We start from the raw sequence: 23,918 nt of genomic DNA on the forward strand, positions 1-23,918 counted from the left end.
CCATTCAGGTCACTCGATGGCATCCTAATGCATCACTTTCCGCTCGGAACATTAGTCATGACTTGATCCAGGCAAGGTTTTGAAAACAGTGTGACTGCCGGCATTGGCATATCTGTTCTCCCCGCAAGAGAGAGTCCGTATAAGCTAATGAACAAGAGGATATTGATCAGAAATCCATTACTTGATTGACAGCTCTTGGCAACGTGAAAAAGTGCAGATGAAAGCCTGAGCAGTTTAAAAGATCACCCAGACCTCAAAGCTGATTTGAAGCTTTAAAAGTCAATCTCTGCCTATCAATTATGGGGGGATTTTTTTTGTACTACACAGAGGAAAGTTATTCTTTGAAAATTTGCATGCAGGATGTCTAATTTAATTTCATGTAATAGTCACATTTCAGTGACAAATGTCAGATCACTGCTTTTTTAAGCATGTTAAGGTTTTCCAGCACTTATAAAGAATGAGCACTCTCATTTAATAATATGTTTAAATCAACCAGTGTATCAGGCTGTGTTAATTATGTGCTCAGATTAAAAAAATGCTATTTTTGCTTTACTAAACCTATGGCTTGTTATGAATAATTTAAAAAATGGAATGGAAACACTTCTTAAGTAAGAGACGTGGAAGCCAAATAGTTATTTAGTGTTGAAGCAATGATAAACAGGAAGACATCTTTCAGTTTGATGTACCCAAGTCGGGTTTCTGTTCTTTCTTTTCTGGTGCTTAATAAATGATTGATCCATTGCTAAGGACTGACACTAATGTAACAAAATGAAGTGACACTATCATCATTTCTTAACACCATCCTTACACTGAGTAGTCGGTAGATGCTTCTGCAACAACTTCGCTATTTGTGCTTGTTGGGAGCACTTGTATTTTTTTTTTTGGCTGCCAGCTCAGCAAAGTCCTCTCTCGCCCCTGTAAAGCATGCTGGGCATGTCTGCAGTGTGCTCGGAGCAGCTGTAACTCCCCTGTTCATCCTTCACAACTTTTACCAGGTATGTCTTTTATAGAAAAAAGGCTACCCCATCTCTCTGAATAGTTCCTTAAAGCACCTGTGGAACAAAAGCCAACGCTCCCTGCTAAGATTTTGAAAATAAACAAGGAAACAAAATCAGGCTCCTTCACAATATTCCCTCCAACTCAAGTCTGCCTGCAAAATCTCCCCTCAGACAAAGTGAGCTCGCAGGTTGCATTTCAGGCAAAACCCTCTTTTTGTTTTCCTTTCTTAACTACATCACATTAAATTTAATTTTGTTCACCGTAGACAATGTCCTTATCTTCCAGCGAGATCCTTCTGTTCCTCAGCACGGCACACACTTCTGCAACACTTGCACACTGTCGAGACTTAGCTCCTGTGGAAATAATGAGCTGAGGAAAAGGAGTCTTGACTTGACATAGCAATAAATGAGGTGAAACTTTCCTCTTTTTTTTTTTTTTTGGTGAGAAATGAGAGTTGGCTTGTAGGAAGGAAAAAAAAAAAGACGAAAAAAGACGGTTCTATTTTAATATGAAATATAAAACACCCATTGTACAAAAGTGGATTTTTTTTTTCAGAAGCAAAGAAAGAATAAAGATAAAGGCTGCAAGAGAATGAATGAGGAGAGAAAACTAAGATAATGTAGTTGATAATCAGTTCAAGGCAGAGCATTATCCGTGGGGCCATCAGTCCGGCCCTAGGGGAGAGCTTTTTAAAATCTCTCTGCTCGCAGTTTAGCAGTGCTCATTACCATAGCTCGTCTCTGACACGCTGGCGGGGCTTCTGCATGCCCACGCGATTCAGCTCCCCCAAACACAGGCTGGCAAAGCGCTGGGGGATGCTGGCAAGCATGGGCGCGCTCTGTGGCACGTGTCCCATGGCATGGCGGGGGCATTGCGCCCTCAGAGGGGCTCTGTGGGCTCGGAGATCCGCTGCTCTCCCCCTGCCAGCAGCGGAGGTGCTGGGGATCAAAGCAGCGAGACAAAGGAAACCTCTCCTGCTCACACGGCCTCACGCGCTGCGGGTGGCAGCCACCCATGCCTCGTGTCCGTGCCTGCAGGGTCCCCCGCCACCAAATGGCAAAGCCCCTGTGTCCCACCGCCCCAAGCATCCTGGCAGGAGCCAGCACCTCCAGCTCCCTCAGGCAGCGGTGGCAAGGCCATGCAGGGGTGGCCTTGTAGCAGTTGTAACTCCTCCACGCGTCCATTCCCTTCTCCTCCCCACAGACGAGGCCGCCGATGACTACGAGTACTACGACGAGCACACGCAGGCCGAGGAGGACCTCTTCCACCAGACACAGACCTCGGAGGACCCCGACTGGTTTGAGGAGTTCTTTGGCTACAGCGACAACCAGCAAGGTGCTCCGGGGTGGGCCGGGGGGTAAGGAAGGGTGAAATCCCAGCCCCACGCTCACGGAGTGCGGCAGGCCTCGTCTGCCAGCCTGCTGGTGAAACGCCTGCATCAAAGGGATGAGTTAGGAGGATTGTTTGCTGTGTTCTCCTTTGTGTTTCTCTTGTAAGGAGCCTGTGTTTTATCTCTGGGTTTCTGGATTCTGATCAGGCAGAACATTTCTGATTGCTACTACAAAAAAGCACAGGCTTATTTGTCTATAGACACTGTAAGACGTAATTGCTGTTTTCATGGGATATATGTTCTGTATTTATGCTGGGAACCAAATGTAGAGCAGGTTTCCTTTTATTTTTTTTTTCTTATTTCTATTTTGCCAAACTTCAGGAGAGCAGGAAAGGGTCCTCTGGACTGCTTAGGGAACACACGAGGAGAGGCGGGAGGCTGCCTGCCGTGTCCCTGCTCATCCCCTGGTGCAAGGGAAGCAGAGCTGCCACGAGGCTGGCCCTGCTCACCCCAACACTGGCTGCTTCAGCACGGTGGTATTTATACCCCAGGGGTATTACATAGCATAACAGTGATGGACAGCTTTTCCAGGGGAGTTTCAGTGCCATGCTGCAGCCAGGGCAATGCCAGATCCAGCCACCACTGCACTAAGCACATGGAGGCAGATGCCCAGGGCCAGCTCTGGTTCTGAACACATCTGCTTCTTTCACTGCTGCAGAGGCAAATCTGCTCCATCACAGGCTTGTAAAGGGAGTTGGAGAGCTCCAGACCCAAAGCCACGAGCTCTTAGACCTTACAGTAAGCTCTGCAGCAATTTGTAGCTGCTCCTGTGGCTGCTGAACCATGGTGTGTGTTACACTGGATGCTGTGCCCAGCCTTCTGCACCATTAAAATAAAGGGGGGGCGGTGGGCAGGAAGAACAAGTGAGGAGGTAGAGAAGCTAAAAGGCAAACTAAAAGCCCTCCATTCTTACCCTAGCTGACCCTTGCTCCTCTGATCCCTGCAAGAACAATGGGTGGTGTGAGAAGAGAGGAAGCAGCTTCAGATGCGTGTGCCCCAAGCCGTACACTGGGACTACCTGCGAGAAAGGTAATCGCTCCTTGCTGGCCGACGCTCCTTCTTCCACAGCTGATGTTACTGCCATGGCTCTGCCAATAGAAGCAAGCACTGAGGCTTTATAAACCCACTGTTCACTGAGGTGAGGGTTTTAGCAGCCCGGTGCAGTCACGTCAATATGTCTTGTACTTAGCTCGTGGTCCGAACCCAAGTCTGTCTAAAGCAGTTATCAGTAACAATCTTCTGGTGTGCAGAAAGTGTACCTCTGTCCCCTCCCACCCAACGTGGACACTGGTGAGCTGTTCGTTGGTCTTGCAGCCTTTTTGCTGTAGATGCTTGAACAAGAAGGAAAATCCCAAGCCACACTGCTATGTGGTATGGTGTGACAGCCGGGTGACCAGCTCCTGGGGAGTCAGGAGAAAGCATGGCTTCCCACCGCCCTGTGGGGGCACAGCTCTGTGCGTGCACAAATGCTGGTGAAGCAAAGCGTTTACCTGTTTACCTGTTTCCCACAGTGAAGGACATGTGTCTGGAGAAGAGCTGCGTCAGAGGAGACTGCCTTGTTACGCTAACCCCACCTTACTCTCAGTGCAGCTGCAGTCATCCCTACAAGTTACCGGACTGCCACCGTGGTGAGCACAGCCCCAGCAGAAGGGGCTCCCACTTTGTGGGGTGCTGTGTGGGTGGCGGTGGGACTGGGTGGCAATTAAGTCCTGCTCTGGCCGAGATGGCTGCAGGTCCCAGCCGTGGGGATGGGATGGTTCTCACCACGTGTACAGCGTGGTGTCAGTTGATAAGAATTTCAATTTGAGGCTAAACGGGGGCTTTCCTGGATTTCCATGGGGTGTGTGAGCGGCTGTGGAGCATCCAGGAGAGTTGCAAGGCCTTCTCTGTTTTCCACCTTGACAGCATCTTCACAATGCAGGCCAAACCCATGCAAGAATGGAGGAACCTGCATACGGCACAGAATCAGATCAAAGTTCACCTGCAAGTGCCCTGAGCCATTCAGAGGGAGGTTCTGTGAGATCGGTACGTCACGGCCCCCAGGGAGGCTGGGGCTAACCCTCCTCAGGCTGCCTTCGCCCTGCAGCCGGGCCGACCAAGGCCTTCCCCACCAAGAGCCCGACCACTGGCCTCCTTGGAGAGGGTGTCAGGGGAAGAAGCTGAGCACTGCGGCCTCCATCAGCCAAGGGGATCAAAGCTGTTCCCATACCGATGTTTTCTGAGCTGTGCTTCAGCAGGCTCCTACTGGTAGAGCATGAGTGAGCACATGTTCTCCAGGGGTTGTATGTGACCCGTAGGGAAGGAACATCGGGTTTTCCTTAAACACCAGAAAGATGATGTAGGGAAGGTTCACAGCCGGTTGTCTGTGCCTCCCCAGGCTGGGGACAGCTGTTGATACATGGTTGGGTGGTCCTTACCATGCAATGAGGTTTCAGGTGTTTGAAGTCAATCAGGCTTCAAGTTGGACAGATGCTGGGACACAACTCTTGTTTCTGGCCTGTCTAGGCCAAGAGATATCACTATGTGATCCCATGGGTCCTTCTGATCCCTCATCAAATTAATGTAAGGCAAGGAAGGGAAGGAAGAGGAGCCACTTCAGGCAAGGAGCAACTTTTTATAAAGACTTTTTCATATCAACATTTTCTTCTTACAGGATTGGATGACTGTTATGAAGAGGACTCCCTTGGGTACAGAGGAAGAGTGAACCAAGCAGAGAATGGCAAGACCTGCCTGCACTGGAATTCCCATTTGCTCCTGGACCTCCCTGTTAATGCATTTATGGAGGATGCCGACTCTTATGGAATCGGTGAACATAACTTCTGCAGGTAATATTTTGAAGAAGCAGCTGTAGAGGTCAGTATCAAAGAGATCACTGAGGACAAACTGCTCCCAGGAATTTGGCAAACTGAGGGTGTTAAAATCCGGCATATTTCAAGACAGTGTCTGCCTATAAAATACGAGGATGTTAGGGCTGCATTCCCTAAGTCACTGCACAGAAGTGAGGCTTCCAGAAGTAGCCCTCAATTTCCCTTGTTTTTTTTTTTTTTTTTTTGATTAAGATAGGTAAGGGGACAGTAAAATGGCAGAAGCGGCACTTCCGTATCTTAGGTATCTTTGTCAAATCTTATGAAAGAGTATCTCTCAAAGCCCGGCTCTTTTATGGGAGCATGAGGCATCCTTAAGCATCCTTAGCTCCTTTGCAGTTTCATGGAGATTTCCCCACTCTGGCTGATGCTCAACTGTTCCCTTCAGGAATCCTGATGAGGATCAAAAACCCTGGTGCTACATCAGAAAAAACAACAAAGTGGAGTGGGACTTCTGTGACGTTTCACCCTGCTCAGGAACAGGTAGAGTAATGAATTAGAAGTGAGCTGTTTGGCAGTGTGTAGGTGTCTGGATGAGCAGGTCACCACCCGTTGCTTAACTCCTCCTGTCTGATATTATCTCTGCATTACCCATCTGCTGCCTCTTCCAACACAGCTCAGGAGAGCCAATGGCCAACAGACAGCCTAGCAGACCCAAGCGGAACAAATTCAATATTCAAAACATGTGGACAACCAGAAGGTCAGAGGGCACTCAAGAGGATCTATGCTGGAGTTAAAACTACAGCTGGCAAACATCCCTGGATGGTGTCTCTGCAGAGAAAGACTTCAAGAAGAAGCACACATTTCTGTGGTGGAGTGCTAATTAAATCGTGCTGGGTTCTTACTGCTGGACACTGCCTTACGTAGGTGCATGTCCTGTGCTTAGGGTAGATAAACATAAAAAAAACCAGGGTGGCAGTTAAAGACAGCTTCACATTCAAATGATTTACAATCCAAATTATTCTGGGAATCAAATTGAGAGGAAAACATACCAAAAAAAAAAAAAAGAATATGCACATGAAAATGTGTAAGTGTATATGAAAAAAATGGTGCTTGCTGGAATTAGAAATTAAACTTACACCTCACTCGTCTAAAATGAGCTAAAATAAGTGTGTGAGAGGAAAACAGGAGGACTATAAGAAGGTTTTTACAGTATTTGAAAGAAAAGACCCATGAAAATCTCGGGGATTATTGGGATACCATGATCAACCTGACAAATTGCATCATAGTTAAGATCTTTAGAAGAGCACAAACATGCTTTTTGTTTCCAATTGTTTATGTGCCAGCTAGCTCAGAAAATGACATTTCCTTGAGCATTCTTGTTTGTTTGTTTGTTTGTTTTTTGAAGAGGTTGGAAGCCACTACCATTGGAAATTGGTAAATTACACTCTAGAGACCATTCCAGCACAGATGATTTTAAGTGTGCTTAGTGGCGAAGGATTGTAATCCCATGGCTCTGTGAGTTAGCACTCAACATCACAGCCATGGTAATAGACTATTTGTACGCTGCTAGTCTGCCCCAAAATAAAAAGAATCAAAATAATAAATTAAAAAACAATAATAAAATTAAAAAGCATGTTCATACAGCTTTAACTCATTTTGTTTAATGACTGCAACAAGTTAAGAGCACACGTATTGTCCAACGCTAGAGTTTTCCTGACCAAGCCCAGTTATAACAATCTTAGGAAATCTTCTGGTCATGCTCTACAACAGGAAGCAGTGTCTTGACTTCCAGATACTAAAGCTGCAGGTTTTCGCCATTGATATACAAGGTCTGTAATGTCTGCACCACCACAATAGATAATGTTGTTTACTTTACTCTTTTTGCAGAGAGCCAGCAGAAAATCTCCAAGTGGTTCTTGGAAAGCAAGACCTCAAGAAGAGGGAACATCAAGAGCAAATATTTGATGTGGAGAAGATCATCGTACATCACAAATACACAGAGAAGGGTGGTGTCCCACACAATGATATTGGTAAAACCCTTTTTATTAAATGTATCTCAGCCCTAAAATCAGTTGCCTGAAGTGCCTCTCCACAACTGAAGTCAGTATAAAATTCCACTCCTAGAATGTATTCTGCAAATTATTAGGTCAAATTATGGTTTATACCCATGTGAATCTTTGGGATGTGAATCGTGTTGGGCAGGGAGAAACCACTGTATGTGGGGACTAAAAAAAAAAAAGTAGGGACAGGTCCAGCACATAGTGTGAACGATATGTCAGTGCAAGCCCCTGTCCCATGGAGTTGTGGCACAGACTGATAATGATGGCTAGGGATTAAAATCAAAATACAAGTTACAAATACTTTTATCTTGTCTCCAGCATTACTCAAGTTGAAGCCAGTTGATGGTCACTGTGCCATGGAAACAAAGTATGTGAAAACAGTGTGTCTGCCTAACTTCTACTTTCCCGTTGGTACTGACTGCTTCATTTCAGGATGGGGCGCAACAGAGACAGGTACGTGAGCCCATGAGGGCTGGCTGTGTTTTTTCAGAGAGCTCTGAAAAAATCCCCCCTCCCCATTTTTTTTTTTGGTTTGGTTTGGTTTTCTGCTTGCCAGATGACACACCATATCATGGTTTCATCTGGGGCCAGCTATAGAAGTAAGAAGGTATCGAGAGAGACTATTGTACGCTTTGTGAGTTTCAAGACAGGACTAAGACAGGCTGGAACTTTCACATGGTTTTCCAGCCCATTGGGTCAGATAAAGCTTTTCAGAAGCAGCATCTGGATCTTCAGATGTGCTGGAAAATAATATAAAAAACCCACCAAGGCTTTTCAAGTTGAACTAGCTCTATCCAAAATCTTTCTTGCCCATGGTAAATCCTGAGGGGAGAAATTACTATGCTTAAATAAAAGATAATGGCAATTTTCTGAAAAATGCATTTTCTCATGTTCTGATTGATGTGTTGCTGTAAAGCAGCAGAAGGAAGATGTGTCACTGAGGCTGCAGTAGGTGTCCTAGTGCTTTGTGACTGATACAGTCTGATATGATACACAGGACCAAATTCTCCCTTCTGATGTAACTCTCATTGAAGTCCACAAGAGACAAGCACATATATTTGATCAGAATGCACCAACAGAATTTAATGGACATTTTTTAAAAGTTCCAAATAGAAAGTCTCTCTTAAGAAGTGAATGGGGAATTTTATTATTATTTTCTTTTTCCTACAAAGAATATCAAGTATCCTGTATGTGTTCAAACTAGATGGCTCCTTCTTTGAGCAGAGCTATTATTAGCATTTCAGGAAATCACTGCAGAAATAGAATATTTCCTGAATCTCAGGCAGAACCTAAGTTATAAACCACCTTTAATTATCTACAGATGTAGTGCTTTGAAACTCTGGCTATTGCCTTTAGATGTCAAGTTATGTCTTTAGATTCCATGTAATTAATCATTGCTTTTAAATATTGCATGATTTTCAGTTTTCATCTGTTTCATTAGCCTATGTGTTACAACATCTAATGGCACTAGTCTGAGAAGTGCTGAGCAGCTCTAAGTCCCGTTGGGACCAGTGGGAGCTGCAGACCACCAGCACCTTTGAAAAGCAGGATACCCCTGACAGGTGTAGAGCTGATCTGAGCCAAATGCTGAATACCTGACTTTGCTTTTGTTCAGGCAACAGCTCAGTGTCCTGAGTGAAGCCTCCAGGCTCAAACTCTAACCCTTATCAATGCAGACATGCTTCTTTTCTTCCCAGGCTAGACCATGCACCCCTCCCTGCTCTTACCCTTTCCCATACAAACGGCAAGCAAGCTCCTATTTTGAACAAAGTCAACATGTAACAGGACTGGGAGGAAGGTGACTCTCTTTTTTTTTTGGTCTACATCCTGCAGATGATATATCCCATCAGCTGCTAGATGCCAATGTCAAGCTGATTTCACAGAAGCAATGCAATGCACCCAGAGCATATGATCAGCTACTGGATGAAAGTATGTTTTGTGCAGGAAATCTTCAGAGACCCAGAGCTGATTCTTGTCAGGTCTGTTGCTTTTTCTGTATTTGAACACTAATTTTTCGTGTAAATAGGCTGTGCAGAGTAATAGCTTTGGCAGGGTGCTGCATATGTATCTGTTTCTCCCATCAGTGTATTATTTCAACAGCCATCATCTTTCTACAGTACAGTTTGAGACGTATGCCCCTAGAGCTAATGTCTTCACTGTCAGCCACAGGCAGATCTATGGGGTCTAGAGACTAGCCTGGGAAGTTTGGCTTCTGAGGCATTTTGTCTTAATAACTTGAAAACTTGTCTTTTTTTTCTTTCAATTCTATTACAGCCACTAACAGTTCTAATCTGATCTTCACTATCAGAGCTAATACTTACAGGGCAAGTCAGCTAGTGCAAACGTGAAGCCAGTTCATATTTATACTGTTGTAAATATGGGGAGGAGTTTGAACAATGGTTCCTGGGCTGAAAACTACCACTGCAAGGATAGTTAGCAAGAGAAATCACCCGTAACACTGAAAACTACCAACCAGTTCAGAATAATTATTTTTGTTATTGTTATCTGAGGGGGTCGGGTAGGGGGATGGTGTGGGGAAGATCAAGTGGTTTCTTTTATGCTAAGTATCGCATCTTTGTCTTTCTCAGTTCAGACTCTGACTGCCTGATACTTTCATGCCTGGGAAATTTCATTTGACTTTGTCAGATATACATCACAGACTTAAACAGAAATTTACGTCCACAAAAGTCTAGTGTTGTATGACCTGTTTCCAGAACTGTAAGTCTACTCAGGAACTGAGCAGCACCTGCTGATACATCTGCTAGGAAAAAAAAACCCACCATCATTCCAATTTCAAGGTCTTTTGATGAGAGAAGGGAATTCTTATATTGGTCAATGTTTTGCTTCACATTTTGAACTAATTTTGTATGCTTTTTCGTATTTTCTCTTATTAGGGAGACTCTGGAGGCCCGCTAACTTGTGTAGAAAATGGCTCCTACTATGTATATGGCCTTGTGAGCTGGGGTGATCAGTGCGGGTTAAAAAACAAGCCAGGAGTTTATACCCAGGTGACAACATTTCTCAGTTGGATTAAATCCAAAACTCGGTCAGAGTCAAGATCACTTCAGTAGGAGACAGCTCTGGAATGGCAAAAGGTATTAAATCCTGTTGAAAAAAAAATGTATCTAAATCTATTGGATTATTCTTGAGTTTTTGCAAGGTTTGCAAATAGAACTATATTTTTTTTGTCCAATGATTCTGTAACCATATACAGAAATTTGAGAAACGGGATTGGTATTAAATCAGGATATAAAAAGTAGACATCTGCAAGCAAAGATTCAATTCCTTAAAATAATCTCTCTCTTATCTGAATTCAAGGGTTTACAACCTTCTCTAAGCAGCTACCTAATCTATCTATAGTGACCCCTCCTAGCTTCTAATGAGCTAATCTTGATATTTTGTTTTGAAATAGAGTGAATAACTAAAGTGATCCAAATACATCCTGTTGATCAAGAACAAATTCTCTGTTGTCCACTAAAAGACATGCCCTTGGTTAGTTAATAACTTTGCTTCCACCGGCCCTTGTCTTGTTCACCTGTTAAGCCACCAAAATCATGCTTTTGCATTCTCTTAGGTCAATGATGCCAATAATCCAGTAACATGAAAAACTCCAAAGGTTAGAAGTATGAATAAATCTGACAAATCTGGTTCCAATACAAATGATTTTATATTCTACCAATCAGGTTCATTCATCTGTAGTACAAAGCTGAGCCTGCCAGTCATCTAGTATTAATTTCATTTACAGCTGTAAATAAATATCAGCCTCTGTAATTCATACAATGATAAATCACAAAGTATCCATGCAAAAATTAGAAAGATCAGTTATAAATTGCAATGTCTAGCTTGCTTTTTAAAACAAACAAACAAAAATCTTAGATGCCATCTATTGTGCTTTCCAGAAAAATGGAAAAGCTACAAGATTTGCAGGATAAGATGAAAATCTATTTGTGTCGTGTCACGTTTCTGTTTACTTATACAGCTGCATTTTCTTTCTCTTGACTTGCAGAATTTCTGAAGCATCAGGATTGACTGTGACCTGCTGAGATCCTTCTGCCCCCAGTTGGTCCTGTAATAAGATCAAACAACTAAATTGTGAGAACAGCCAATAGACAGGAGAAAGCTTTAACTATTATTCTACAAATATATTTACAAATTAAAAATTACCTCAACTAGAAACAACTGGACAAAATCTGAATTACTGCTCTGTACTGAGGACATCTCTGCCGTGGAGAAGTGCAGATACCTGACCCATGCGTGTAAGTTAAATGACACACATATCCAAGGACAGAATGTGCTCAAGGCCTAATTTCTAAATTGAGCCTTAAATAACGAGCAACCTAGCAAGTTCCAAGTGAATTGCACACCTGTAGATTTCCCTGGGACCATCAGATCAGTACCACACGTAGTGCTTAAGAAGGTACTGCCTGCAGTCACCACTGCCTGCATTGCTCAACTATAGTTATAATTTATTTCCTGAGTAGCTTTTCAGATGGGAATGTAAGTCATGGGTATGTCCTGTTTCTTTTGTGTTGGGTTATTGTTTGACTTGTTGCCAAGGTTAAAACTTAAATGAAACAAGTATTTAAAGTGCAGAGCTTCTCTCTTACTGCAACTTAATGCTTCCTAACTGCGGGGGTTACAAGATCCCTGTATGGACTTTTGTTCTATTATGCTGGGAAATTGCAGGCTGGGAGCCATGCTGTGGAGGTGAGGGAGAAGGAAAACCTGGGGGAAAAACAAGTTTGTAATTTCTTGAAGCTTGGGACAGACAGAGGTGGAGGAGGCTGGAGCAAAAAGTTTCCCACAGTACGCTTTATGTTTTTAGGAGTCTACACTGAGCTTGTCAATACAGCTGTCAGTGGAGATTACAGGGTAACAAGGATGTGTCTTGCCAAAACCAGGAAAAGAGAAAGGGAGTTGTACAGGGAGTCCTTTCCAACTGAAATTTTGCTCTCTGTGGATATAGCAGGACACTTTGAGATCTGACAACATCCAAAGTTAAGGGAAACGCAGCCTGTAGTGTAAGTAAAATCCCGTCCTGGGGCATTTCCTGATCCCTAAAGGAATTACTCAACCCTGACATAGCTGAATTCCCTTGAGAGGTTCCTTCATACTGAGGTGTACACAAAGCTTGATGATGGAAGCAATATATATTCTGTTTAAATAATTGGGAGAACTGCAATGTCCAGGGAGCATCCAAAAGCATTAAACAGGATGTGTGCCTGCCTGTCTTCTACAGAGCAGAGCTCTTGCAATTTGTGAGAAGAATGATTTACTTACAACTTGAGGTCCATACTGAGCAGCAGCAGCTTGCATTGCCATGTCCCGAAGGTATGCCAGCTCAGCAGCTCTTCTTGCCATTTCGACTTTGTAAGAACCTGGGGGAGTCCAGCCAATGCCTCTGAGCCAGTTCAAGTCAGACTTGTATTTTACCTAAGAGAATGAAACGTACACTAGTGTGTATTTAATTTGGTTGACATTAATCAAACCACATGCCCTGGGTTTTCAAGAGAGAACATATAAAGAGCAACGGGGTCAATAATAAACAAACTGTTTGTTCTCCACAAACAGACTGTCGTTCTTTTAAGAATGATTTTGTAGACAGACAAGCTCTGTGAAGCACATTGCCACAGACAGCTCCTAGCGCCTGACAGGACAGTGCCACTTAGCTGTACTTACATCGCTCTGCAGCTTATAGGCCTGCTTTGCGTGCTTCACATTTAGCTGCTCAGGATCACAAGTATATTCGTGCAAGGGCTGCTTGTAGTTAACATTGCTGGCGAGCTGCTGGCTTCTCTTAGCATGCAGGAACCCCGGCTGGTTAAGGTGACTGTGGAACTGCGCCCTGTTTTGGGCATATCCACTCCTGTATTGGTTGTCACTCTGGAGTTTCCCCACTCTGAGGACATGTCTGATTTTGGGATCATCGTTCACGCTGAGGAATCCAATCTGCTGGCCTCTGCCTCTCAGGAAGGTTTCTCTGTATTTGTACTGCAGGAAATGTAGAAGGGCATCTCACTTTCATATTTACATCACCTTCAAATTCCATTATGAAATAAATTATCCTCCCCTAGCTATCCATAATGCTTCTTGTAGTGCACAGAGACCAAGGGTTTGTTTGGTATCAAACTGTATCTGCTAATTTAACGTGACACTCTAGGAGAATGACCTTTGTGCTAATTTTTTAAGGGAGTGTAATGGCTTAGGGAGCCCAAAGTAATCCTCTCTCAAAAGCAACCAAAGGTCATCTTATTGTGCACCCAATAAGCAATAAAGCTCTTCCATCTTCAGCTTTCTTGATGTCTTCTCTGCTCAAAGGTGACACACTTTATTCTAGCCCATGGTTGGCTATCCCTAGCCTGATTCCTAGCTTATTTACCTATAATATAATACACTTCCTTCCCAAGGACAGCTCCTTGAAATGAAAAGCAGCTTGGTCTTGGACATTATTAATGGGAGCCTTTAGCTGGAAACCTTTGCACTTAACTGGCATTTGGTTTCACTGGTCACCCATTTTTGGGAAACAGAACAATGTTCTCTTATGTCAGAATTCAGCATTTTTACAGGGTGGGGGTGGCATGGGAATAGGGTTGGGAAGTGTTTGAAACAGAACAATTCTTACATCACTTGCAATCTCTCTTGAAGCCTTTGCTGTCTGGAACGGAATGGCGTCAATCCTAAAATCGTAGCCAGATGCCCTTGTCTGTTCCCAAGATGTTTTATACACTTTCTGTGTTGAGAAGAAAAGAACAAAACAGTCATTTTCCCCCGCAGTGTCTTAAACGTAGTCCCATAACAGCAATAATAAATGTTTTATCCTACTGGGCTTATTTGTATCAAGAGTCATCAGTACCATCTCCAAGGTTTTGATCCAGTTCTATAGCACTTCAACTTCTTTTCTATTCCCCATAATGATAAAATGTCTCATCTGAAAAATGCCACCAGGGTTTCCTTTTGTACTTGAATGTGGTTGTTTTTGATTTGATTTAATTTCTATTAGAAACTGTGATGCATCAGTCACATCAATATTGCATTGATATTGCCCTTATTCTCTCTTTTGATGCATCCACTTGCAGTGTCTTGGGTTTCATGGCATCATAATTTCAATGCCAGTTATTTCAAGCTTTTCTAATGATCCCTGTCTCTATTCCACAGCCACATGTGGCTTCATTAACTCATCTGGAATAACAGCCAGTTCTAACATATTTAATGCGACTTTGTGGATGTGAAATACATTTACATCCTGAAGAGAAAAATTTCTCTAGATTTGGTTCTTCCTCCCTTAGAAGCATTCTTACACCAGCCTCCAGTCTGTGCATCCTGTTACCCAGCCGTTGTACCTTAGCAGACACTTCTGGCTGTCCCTTTCTGATTTTATTGATTTTCTTTCTGTAAGACTTTGATTCATCTTTTCTGGGGTTTGTGGCTGTATGAAAACCAGCACAAAATCCACTTCACATTTCAAAAGATATTTTTATGTTTCACTGACGGATTTAGTGCTAGGTGGTGCTTAGTCCAAAGGTAAATTGAGATGCCAGAAGTCCTGCAAGAACCAGTAGGCAGCCTGGGTAGAACCAATACAGTCTTTCCTGTGTGCTTTGTTAATAGGTCTAGGGCTGACTTTTTGTTTGTGTGCAATCACCTCTTTGCCATGTTACTTTTTTCCTCTGTCACTTCAAAGAATGTAAATCCTATTTCTTTCTTTTACCTATAGAGGACCTAACACTAAACAAGGAACTCAAAGCCTTTTTCAAACTAAGGTGAATGTGACCCTGCAGCTAATGATGACAACTGTTTAATTACAGATTGGTATATTAGGGATAAATTGAGTGCCTCTGCCTGGGGTAAGCTGTCCACAAGCTATGGCTTTTTCAGTTCATGTCAGGCTCGAAGAACCCAGCTTCTACATATTCATGAAAGTTTTTCATTCCCAAGCAAATTTGTTTTCTTTAATGACCATTAAATGGTAATGGTCATTGGTAATGACCATTACCAAGTCAATTCCTCAAAGTAAAGGCCTCTATTACTTACATCACTGATGTGAAGTGCATTCTGGCGGGCTCGGATAAAGTCTGGATGATCAGGAGGCAGGGTATACTTGTGCCTGGCTTCAGAGTCTCCAGCCTTGTACAGCCTCTGAGGAGTCAAAAGTCATTGAGTTTAACTGATACTAGAACTGAGGTCAACTCTATAATGCATTATAGCACAACGGAAATTATGATCATTTATAGTAAAATAAAACTTACGTCACTGCACTGGAGGTAGCTATTTTTAGCATGAATCAAATCTGGAGAGTCAACTACAGAAGTGAACTTCAAACTTTCTGGCTTCTGACGGTACTTCGTCTGGAGGAGGCAACAAAAGCAAACAACAGAAAAAAACAGGATGTTTCTGTTAGACAGTGATATATCATGATTCTGGGTGTGTGATAACTGGGGCAAAACACAAATATCACTTTCCTGAAGCCATAGTAATAAAAACATACCATTCTGCTTTAGTCTCAGTTGCTCCTTCAGCTAATGAAAAAGGACGCCACTGTGTCGTTGCTGTAACGTCCAGGCACCAAAATTTGTTGTTGTTTTGTAAGAAGGACTTTGCACTGGATATTCACATGCAAAATATTTTGAACACTACACTTTTGACAGCTCATAATTCTTCTCCATTAATACATAATACTGAGCAGGCTAATGCCCCCTCAGTGTGACTGTCAATGCTGTACCTTTCTATAACATTTCCATAAGCACCTGCTTAGAATTTCATAATAGAATTTACTGCATTTATTTATTGCTACATGTTTTGTTTATACTCTTGTGTTTCATTCAGAATGGAAAATATTCAGCAGGTGTCACACAGTGGACTTGCATCTCCCGTACTGCTTCTTGGTAACTTACACCTTGTATAAACAGGCTCCCACATCAAAAGGAAATGATAAGCTACATTCGTAAGTGTCATGTAACGAGGAGCCTTGATGGTAAACAATTCCTACAGACGTGCTATCCCATGAAAGATTTATCAGTTACCTCACTGATGAGCTCTCCAGCCTTCTTTACACTTTCTATCTGCGGAGATCTCAGAGCCATCCAACCAACTCCTTTCATGAAGTTCAAGTCTGATTTATAGCGATGCTGTTAAAAATGAAAATCGTTAGCTATCAGTTTTGTATCCACAGCTATTAAGGTTTTTTAAAAAATCTCCCTGATTCATATTAACATTTTGAGGTTTTTCATTTGCCATGCACATATCAGAACGTAAAGCCAAACTGTTTGCATTTGTTCATTCCACCAGGAATTAAATAATGTATCATATGCAAGTTACAAGGGAAGGCCCCACCAGTGAATTAGCATGACTCAAAGCAGTAAGTAATAACCTGTTTGTACTGGGCGTAAAAGAAACCCTTTTGAAATAATTTTCTGAGGTGAGTTCAAGTCAAGAATACTAATTATTTTATCTGGTGCAGGCTTCCTCATTAACCCCATTTCTAAGAGGAGACTTAAGATTCTTTACTCGCATTAAAGACTTCCTCTACCTCTTGATCCATAAAGTAAAATGAGACAGACCCAATAAAAAGTCAGAACCAGTAAAGTACTCTCAGTCCCAACAATTCTGACTTCTTGCATGATATTGGCGCACTGTGTGACTAATCCAAACATCCATTTTTTCAGTATTTTTTTCTCCTATACACAAAAGGGGACAGCAACCAGGAAGCTCAAATGGGTGCTGTACCTTATCCTTACTAGACAGTGAGGGGATCGGACAAAACCACCTTGATCATTTCTCTGTGGTGTCTACAGGCAGGGAACCAAGTCCTGAGGTCCTTATTCATCTCCTACCTTGACCCTTGTTAGGCAAGCTCTAAACTACATGCTGTTAGGACTAAGTCCTTGGAAATTACACTTTCCTATAGTATAAACCACCATCACAGATCAGTAAACAGCAAAATATGCTGCCTACCTGGATCTAAATAACCTCTATGTCATCAGTTACCCATTACAGAAGAAGACAGGAGTGGCATTTGGAAAGGCAAAGAATTGCTTCTAAAAACAGCTTCCACACCATCCCGAGAATATCTCCAAAAACCTGCATAGTGAATTTAGTTGCTTAGTCACTGCTCCCTGAGACAGCTAGCATACTTTGACAGCTAAAAGCTCTTTGTCTATTACCAGCAGTGCAGCTGTGAGGACTAGTCATCAGCCAGGAGGCAGCAACTGGTGGGCTCTACTGAGTAGTAAACCAGGAAGAAGAAAGTTTAATCAATCAAGTAGTGCTGATTTGCACAGTGGGGGGATAGGAGCAGTAAATTTGGAAAGGGAATAAGTAGACTGAGATTTCTATGACTTCACAGAGAAAGTACCTATGGCATTGTTGGATGGCCTGAGCAGGTGTATTAGACTTTCCTCAGGGAATGGCTTAACATGTGATTATTTTATTAATTTTAAAAGCATCTGATTATATATGTATATGCGTACATTACATATATGTAACATTATAATTGTACACACAATACCAAGTGCTATGAAGGTTGTTAACTGAAAGGCAGTTGACAAAGTGTTTTCCCTAGTGAAAACACTCTCTAGTGTCTGTCGTACTGATCTGAAACTACAGCCAAAATTCTCTCACTCATTCCTAATCCTTATTTTTGCTGCCCTCCACTGGGATACCTCTGTTTCCCAGGGTAGCACTTTTTTATTTTCATCTAGACAAATGAAAAAAAGACAATTTTATACCATAATAATAAAATCCAACTGGGATCCTTCAGTTGGATCATTTGCTCCTATTTGAAGAGAGAAGTTAAGGAGGGTTCTTTGAAGATGTCTTTTTCTGGCAACAAAGAGGATATTTATATACTCTATAATATATATAGTATTATATCTAGTATATTTGAGATACTAGATAGCAAGTGCACTGAGTACGAAAGGTTACAAGCTCTACAGTGCTTTGATTGCCACACTGACTTTCATAGCTGGACTATCTGTAAATATCTGACCTTCAGATCTGACATCCCATCACTTTGTCTCTCAATAAAATCCTGAGTTCAGTGTGATCAGCTCTCTGAAAACCTATAAAGAGTTAGAACAACTTCCTGAACAACCTTTTGCACTTCCTTGTTGGATCATTCAGTCTCTTTTCTAACACAACAAAAACCCACCCAAATATAGCTTTGTGGTACAAAGCACCTAAGGAAAGATGACTCCAGAACCTAAAGCATTAAAATACAGCTACCTGCATCCATGCAGCCTTATACATGAACTCAATATTTACGTGTGTTTGAACGTAGCCAATAGCTTGCCCCTGAACAAAGGTAAACATGCTATGACGAAGTGACATTGGATGTTGCCCATTCTGAGATTCCATCGTTTCTGTCGAAGTTTGTCTGAACTTACATTTGTGAGATCAATTTCTGTGAACACATCTGGGGAACTGGTTGTTTGATATTCCCAGATCTGTCTGCAAAATGACCCTCTAGCACCATATCTCAAAGCAACCTCTGAGCATTTAATTTCCTGCACAAAGAATTCTGCACGTAGGGCAGTGGCTGTCAAACCTCTGCCTGGCTGTGATCCAAAATGTCAAGAGAGCTTTTTTACATCCCTCAGGTAAGTGACCACAATGATTTTCTGTCAGATTCATAACATGAGAACCTCTGATTCACATTTATTCCATATGCGCAATCAGATATCTTGCTGCTACACATACACAAGTTTACAATCCTCCTAAAACCACTGCCCAATGTCAGCATACAATTTGTTCCAGTCATTCAAAGCTTTGTTATTGCTAAGTTCAGTTTACTATCAACAGAAGGAAAGTCTTTACCTCACTCTGTAGCATGTGGGCTTTTTTGGCCCATTTCATCTTCATGTCTTCTGGGAGCGCTGTAAATTCATGGAGTCTCTTTCTGTAATCTTGATCACTTGCTAAGGCCTGGGCTTTCCTTGCATGGACAAGATTCACCATGTCCATGGGCAGATGGTACTGAGACCACACTCCTTGGGATCCTTTCTTATATTCCTGTTCACTCTGTAATTTGGCAGCATGCAAGCAATGCAGCAACCTGGTATCATCCAGAACACTTCTGGCACCAATGTGCTTTCCTCTCTCCATCACAAAGTTGTATTTATACTGGTACTAAAAATAAAAAAGGGTAAAAGTGAAAACGTGCCAAACTTAGGCTGGCTGCTCTGGCTAAATAACTCAGGATAAAACATGGAAACATCTATGCTGACTGTAAAAACAGCCAGAGTATGCAGTGCTACGAAGTAATTTTTGAATCTCTCATTGCTCTCGAGTTTAAATATCACAGTAGTGGCAACATTTAAGTTAAGCACAATTCAATACATGCTTTGAATATCCTCTAAGCATTTGTCGTGTTTAACCTCAGATCATGGACTTTCATTATCTCTCATAGTTATGATCCCATCATTAGGAATGAGAATGTAAGAGAAACAAACAAAAGAAGAAAAAAATCTATACAGAGAAACATATGCACTTTGTAGCCTTCAGATTTGCAAATGCCACCCAGCTATTTTAAAGAGTAAATTCAGTCTTTCTGGATCAATAACTATGTTGAGAAACCTAAGATGGTGGCCTGAACACAAGAATAAGCACCAGCAACCCCTCATTCTCATCTTAGCTGGGACTATAACTCTCCCTATGATCTTGCATTTATCCTCTCTGTGAAATAGTGATGATGATGATAATGATTATTTATACAGCATCAACAGGGTGCTTGGAACTTTAAAGGGAAGGCCTGGGCCCTGAAGAGTTCATAATGTAGTTGAAATGGGATAATAACACTTATCTACCACACAAGAGAGTTGTGGGGATTAAATTACAGTAGCTAATGTTTATAAAGTGCTTCGAAGATGAAGGGCCAAATTCAGATCTGTTGTAAGTGGATGTAATTCTATTATGGATTTGTACCCTTTAGAGCAGATCTGAAGCTGTAACCAAAAGCACTCTGCAAAATATAGTTAAGTATACATTACAGCTAGATATAGCTGCTTCATAAAACAAATGCACATGAAATAGATTCATATTTTATCATATTAGAGATAAAATATGCAACTAAATGCTACACAAAAGAAATACTTTCTTTAATTAATTTTAGCTTAATTGTCAGTTTTTTCTTGTTAAATTTCCTGAGATGAACTTGGGCTTTCTGAGAAATGGATAACATCATGTCTGAGTATTTTCCAAACAACAACCTAAATGAGAGTATATTTTTAGGGGTAAGAAGATTTGTTCCCTCTGTTTTAGGCCGTAAAAAAACACATGTACAAGAGAATTCACTAATTTTCACTTCCTAACCAGACAGTCAGCTCCTGATTTACAGAGATTCAAAGAACACTTCTTCTGACTTCATTTCAATTCAGGAGCCCTAAGCACTTCCAAAAGTCAGTTCAAAGCAGGGTGGACAGAATTAGTGGGCACTTTATAATATGAGAAGCTAAAAGCCTGGAGAGGAGCAGAATCTCTCTGATTTATCTGTCTGCAAATACTTTAATTCACCAGCTATTTCCCACTGGAAGATGTTTAACTGAGCTTGGTTCCCGATTAGCAGTGATTCTTCCTCTTTTTTTTTTCTTCCCTTTTTTTTTTTTTTTTTTAAATTCACACAAAGAATCTCATTCATAAGTAATATATTCTGTCTCACACTTGTCTCACATGGTTATGGAGTTGCTTTAATTCAGTAAAATCTGCTTTAGACATTGTTTTACATGAAGTTAACAGAAATTAGCCAAGATGGAAGGTTGAATCATTCAACTCACATCACTGGCAATTTCTCTGGAGGCCCTCGCAGTCTGGAAAGGGAGTGCTTCCGTTGTCAGCTTGTAGCCTTGAGCACGTAGATTACGCCAAGATTCCCTGTATTTTGCCTAAAGTAGGAAAGGCACATTTAGATTGCTCTTTCACTTTTAAATGCACAAAGGAACAAACAAAGGAACCCTCTTTCATTTGTTATTCTGAGTTACAGTCTCATTCCTCATAATCAAAGGATTTTTTTTTTAATTATCTTGAGGAAATCCTACTAACTTAGACAAAACAAGTCTTATTCTTTATGTAGATTTAATTTACAACTGTATGTATGCTAATGGAGATAAATATAATCAAATCAGGGAAAGCATAAATAGAACAGATCTAAAAAGTCCTCTACTTATCCATCTTTCTTGACATTGCACAACTCATCCTCCAACTCATATAAGAAATATAAAAACCTCTTACATCACTGAGATTGGCTGCATTTATTCTTGCTCGTGTAAACTCGGGCAGACCCAGCGTTGGTGTATAGTGATGCTGACTGTCCTCTCCTGCTGCTTTATAGAGACGCTAGAAAAGAGATCAAAAAAGACGATTGCAATTAATTTTCCCAGTGTTTCAATAATGTAATAGCAGTGCTTAAGTTGTTTATGATTATGACAATTGTAGTCAGCCACTGAAAAAACAGCTGAGAATATAACAGTGCTATTGTATGTTTTTGGTTTTTTTCTGGGCATAAAAGAAAAGCAAATTTAAAATCAATTTTTATGCATATATCATGAAGCCTACCCACTGTGCTGTTAGGCTTGAATTTGTATGTTCCCAGGAGGCCAAAAGTTGACCTAAGAACATTAAGGGCACCTTGAATGTGGGTTATTTAAAAGAGCTGGCATTTCAGTAAGACTCGTCATATTTTCTAGCTTGGATTTTTTTATCCTCGTGTTATTACAGACAATTCTGGTAATTTACCTGTGGGTTTTCTCTTGTTTTTTGAAAATTAGAAAAAAGATTCTTTTTCTGGAGGCCTCAAAAGTGGACTGCATTATGCAAATAAGCTCCCTCAAGAACACCCCCCAGAAATGATCTTTTGAGGCTTTGTTTCATGTAAAAACACCTGATAACAGGACATATGGGCACTATTCAAGCTTTTTAAAAAGAGACTGAATTGAAAAATGGGATTAAATGTTTGTCTGGAAATAATAAAATGTGATCTAACTGTGCAAAAGCAGAATTCAGTGATGTTTGCTTTCTTTTTGATGCATTTTCTTTCAAGAATAGGGTTGTCTCTTTCCCACTCCTCCATCCCTCTCTCTGCATTTTGAAAAGCATATTTTCTGATTCACGTTAGGAGAGCCTACCTCATTAGCAATCATATTGCTGAATTTTGCATGAAGGAGACCAGGAGAGTCTGTCACCGATGTGTACTTGAAGGAATGTGGCTGCTGACGATATTTACTCTGGTTTCATACACAAAGAAAAATGAACAGAATAACTAAATTGTCTTGTCAGATAAGGTACATTTTCCAACACTAGTACTTAAACACACTAGAAGTGTGTTTAAAACCCTGCCTTGCAAAGGATATGTTATCTATTAACCATTAGACTAATTTACCTTTTGCTTCTCTGAGTGATGAACTCAAGTCTCACAGGGGAAAAGCAAGGAATAAGGTGTGAAACAAACAAACAAAGTGCTGCTATGTTGAATATAGTAATAAGGTTGTTTCACCCCTTGGTGCCATTAACCCTAGCTAGTGGAATTACAGTAAAGGTAAATCCAATCCTAAGAAAAGGTGCTGCATAAGCCAAATGATCTTTTTTTTGGTGGGAAAGATAAGGTTCCATCCAACCTGTGGTGTTATGTCAGAATTGTGAACAAAATAACTAAGATCACTGCAAGAAGGGATCCATTCACTAGAATGCAGCTATGAAGAACACTCTTATTTTTCCTAATTTCACGTCTATCTGAATATGGGCTAAAACTCCATGATCTGAAACTAGTAGAGACTGTAAGAAGACAACAAAACAAAGGAGAGAAAAATCTAGTTAAAGCAGTGTTTAAAAAAATAGCACATGAAGGCAGCAAGAGAAAAACAATCTGAGACCGCAAAGCAGAAGTCAAGCTGAGGACAGTGTAATGTACTGGGCACTCTGCAGTCTAATTTTGGAGAAACAGTACAAGGTACTTAAGAGAGATAGTCACAACCTTATTTTTTAGTTGAAAAACAGAAAAGAAAAACCACAACATTTTAAAACTAAAATAAATCACATAAACTAACAACCTCCTAGGTCTGAAATATGGGAGAAAATATTTGTGAAAAGTTAGCAAAGCCTGCAAAACCTTGAATTCCATCAGGTTCGCCTATCTGCAGTTAGAACATGATTGGAGTGATCAAACGCAAGGGGAGGGAGCCTAGCATTATCCAGTGAGTCACTTTGCCAGCCCAGTTTAATGGAAAGACATCTGGCAAACTCTTGTTTGTAGGGGAGAAATCAAAAACCTCTTTTGTTACCTCACTGATGAGTTCAGAAGCTTTCTTCTTTCCTTCAATCTCTAGGGCCCCTGGAGTAATACATCCAACTCCTCGCATAAAGTTCATGTCAGACCGGTATAAATTCTAAGGAAAACCAAGCAGAAGTAATTTCAAGTTTGCATTTGAGATGCCCTATATTTATTCATCCAAAAATACACAATAAGGTTATTTAAATAAATCCACTAAAATTAGTGCCTACCACAGAGAGCTAAGATACTTTCCCCTAGGTTCTTGTGTTTCTGTGCATACAGCACCAGCAGATCTACTGTACAGATGCAAGATTCTAAAGAGTACTAAGTATCATGAACACTGAATGATATTTGGGTTCCTAACTTCCATTTGAAACCTTGAAAAAACTTTTCCCAGATATATAAAT

At 41.3% G+C, this 23,918-nt stretch overlaps 2 protein-coding genes across 10 annotated transcripts in view; one reads left to right on the forward strand and one right to left on the reverse strand.

The window, feature by feature from the left end:
* HABP2 (hyaluronan binding protein 2) overlaps positions 1–11,432 on the forward strand; it is a 72,047-nt gene extending 60,615 nt beyond the window's left edge. For 4 of the 9 annotated variants that reach the window (XM_080596530.1, XM_080596529.1, XM_080596531.1 and 1 more), the window contains exons 3-14: positions 2,203–2,356; positions 3,308–3,418; positions 3,901–4,017; positions 4,295–4,414; positions 5,043–5,214; positions 5,642–5,736; positions 5,870–6,116; positions 7,084–7,226; positions 7,575–7,709; positions 9,090–9,235; positions 10,151–10,351; positions 11,263–11,432. In XM_080596530.1, the coding sequence (XP_080452656.1) occupies positions 2,203–2,356; positions 3,308–3,418; positions 3,901–4,017; positions 4,295–4,414; positions 5,043–5,214; positions 5,642–5,736; positions 5,870–6,116; positions 7,084–7,226; positions 7,575–7,709; positions 9,090–9,235; positions 10,151–10,327 (1,617 nt within the window). In that variant the 3' untranslated portion in view covers positions 10,328–10,351; positions 11,263–11,432. Of the gene's footprint in view, positions 1–2,202; positions 2,357–3,307; positions 3,419–3,900; positions 4,018–4,294; positions 4,415–5,042; positions 5,215–5,641; positions 5,737–5,869; positions 6,117–7,083; positions 7,227–7,574; positions 7,710–9,089; positions 9,236–10,150; positions 10,352–10,830; positions 10,873–11,262 lie in introns of all 9 variants that reach the window. The other 5 variants (XM_080596526.1, XM_080596527.1, XM_080596528.1 and 2 more) reach the window with 2 other exon arrangements.
* Positions 10,905–23,918, reverse strand: part of NRAP (nebulin related anchoring protein) — a 55,866-nt gene continuing 42,852 nt past the window's right edge. Inside the window, exons 33-44 of the mRNA XM_080596524.1 lie at positions 23,522–23,626; positions 22,370–22,468; positions 21,477–21,581; positions 21,023–21,130; positions 19,068–19,379; positions 16,277–16,381; positions 15,503–15,601; positions 15,288–15,392; positions 13,879–13,986; positions 12,936–13,247; positions 12,537–12,689; positions 10,905–11,322 (exon numbers count right to left, since the gene is read on the reverse strand). Of these exons, the coding sequence (XP_080452650.1) occupies positions 11,224–11,322; positions 12,537–12,689; positions 12,936–13,247; positions 13,879–13,986; positions 15,288–15,392; positions 15,503–15,601; positions 16,277–16,381; positions 19,068–19,379; positions 21,023–21,130; positions 21,477–21,581; positions 22,370–22,468; positions 23,522–23,626 (1,710 nt within the window). The 3' untranslated portion in view covers positions 10,905–11,223. The remainder of the gene's footprint in view (positions 11,323–12,536; positions 12,690–12,935; positions 13,248–13,878; positions 13,987–15,287; positions 15,393–15,502; positions 15,602–16,276; positions 16,382–19,067; positions 19,380–21,022; positions 21,131–21,476; positions 21,582–22,369; positions 22,469–23,521; positions 23,627–23,918) is intronic.

The sequence above is a fragment of the Anser brachyrhynchus genome (assembly GCF_964034855.1).
Source record: "Anser brachyrhynchus genome assembly, chromosome: 6".
NCBI classification, from domain to species: Eukaryota; Metazoa; Chordata; class Aves; order Anseriformes; family Anatidae; genus Anser; species Anser brachyrhynchus.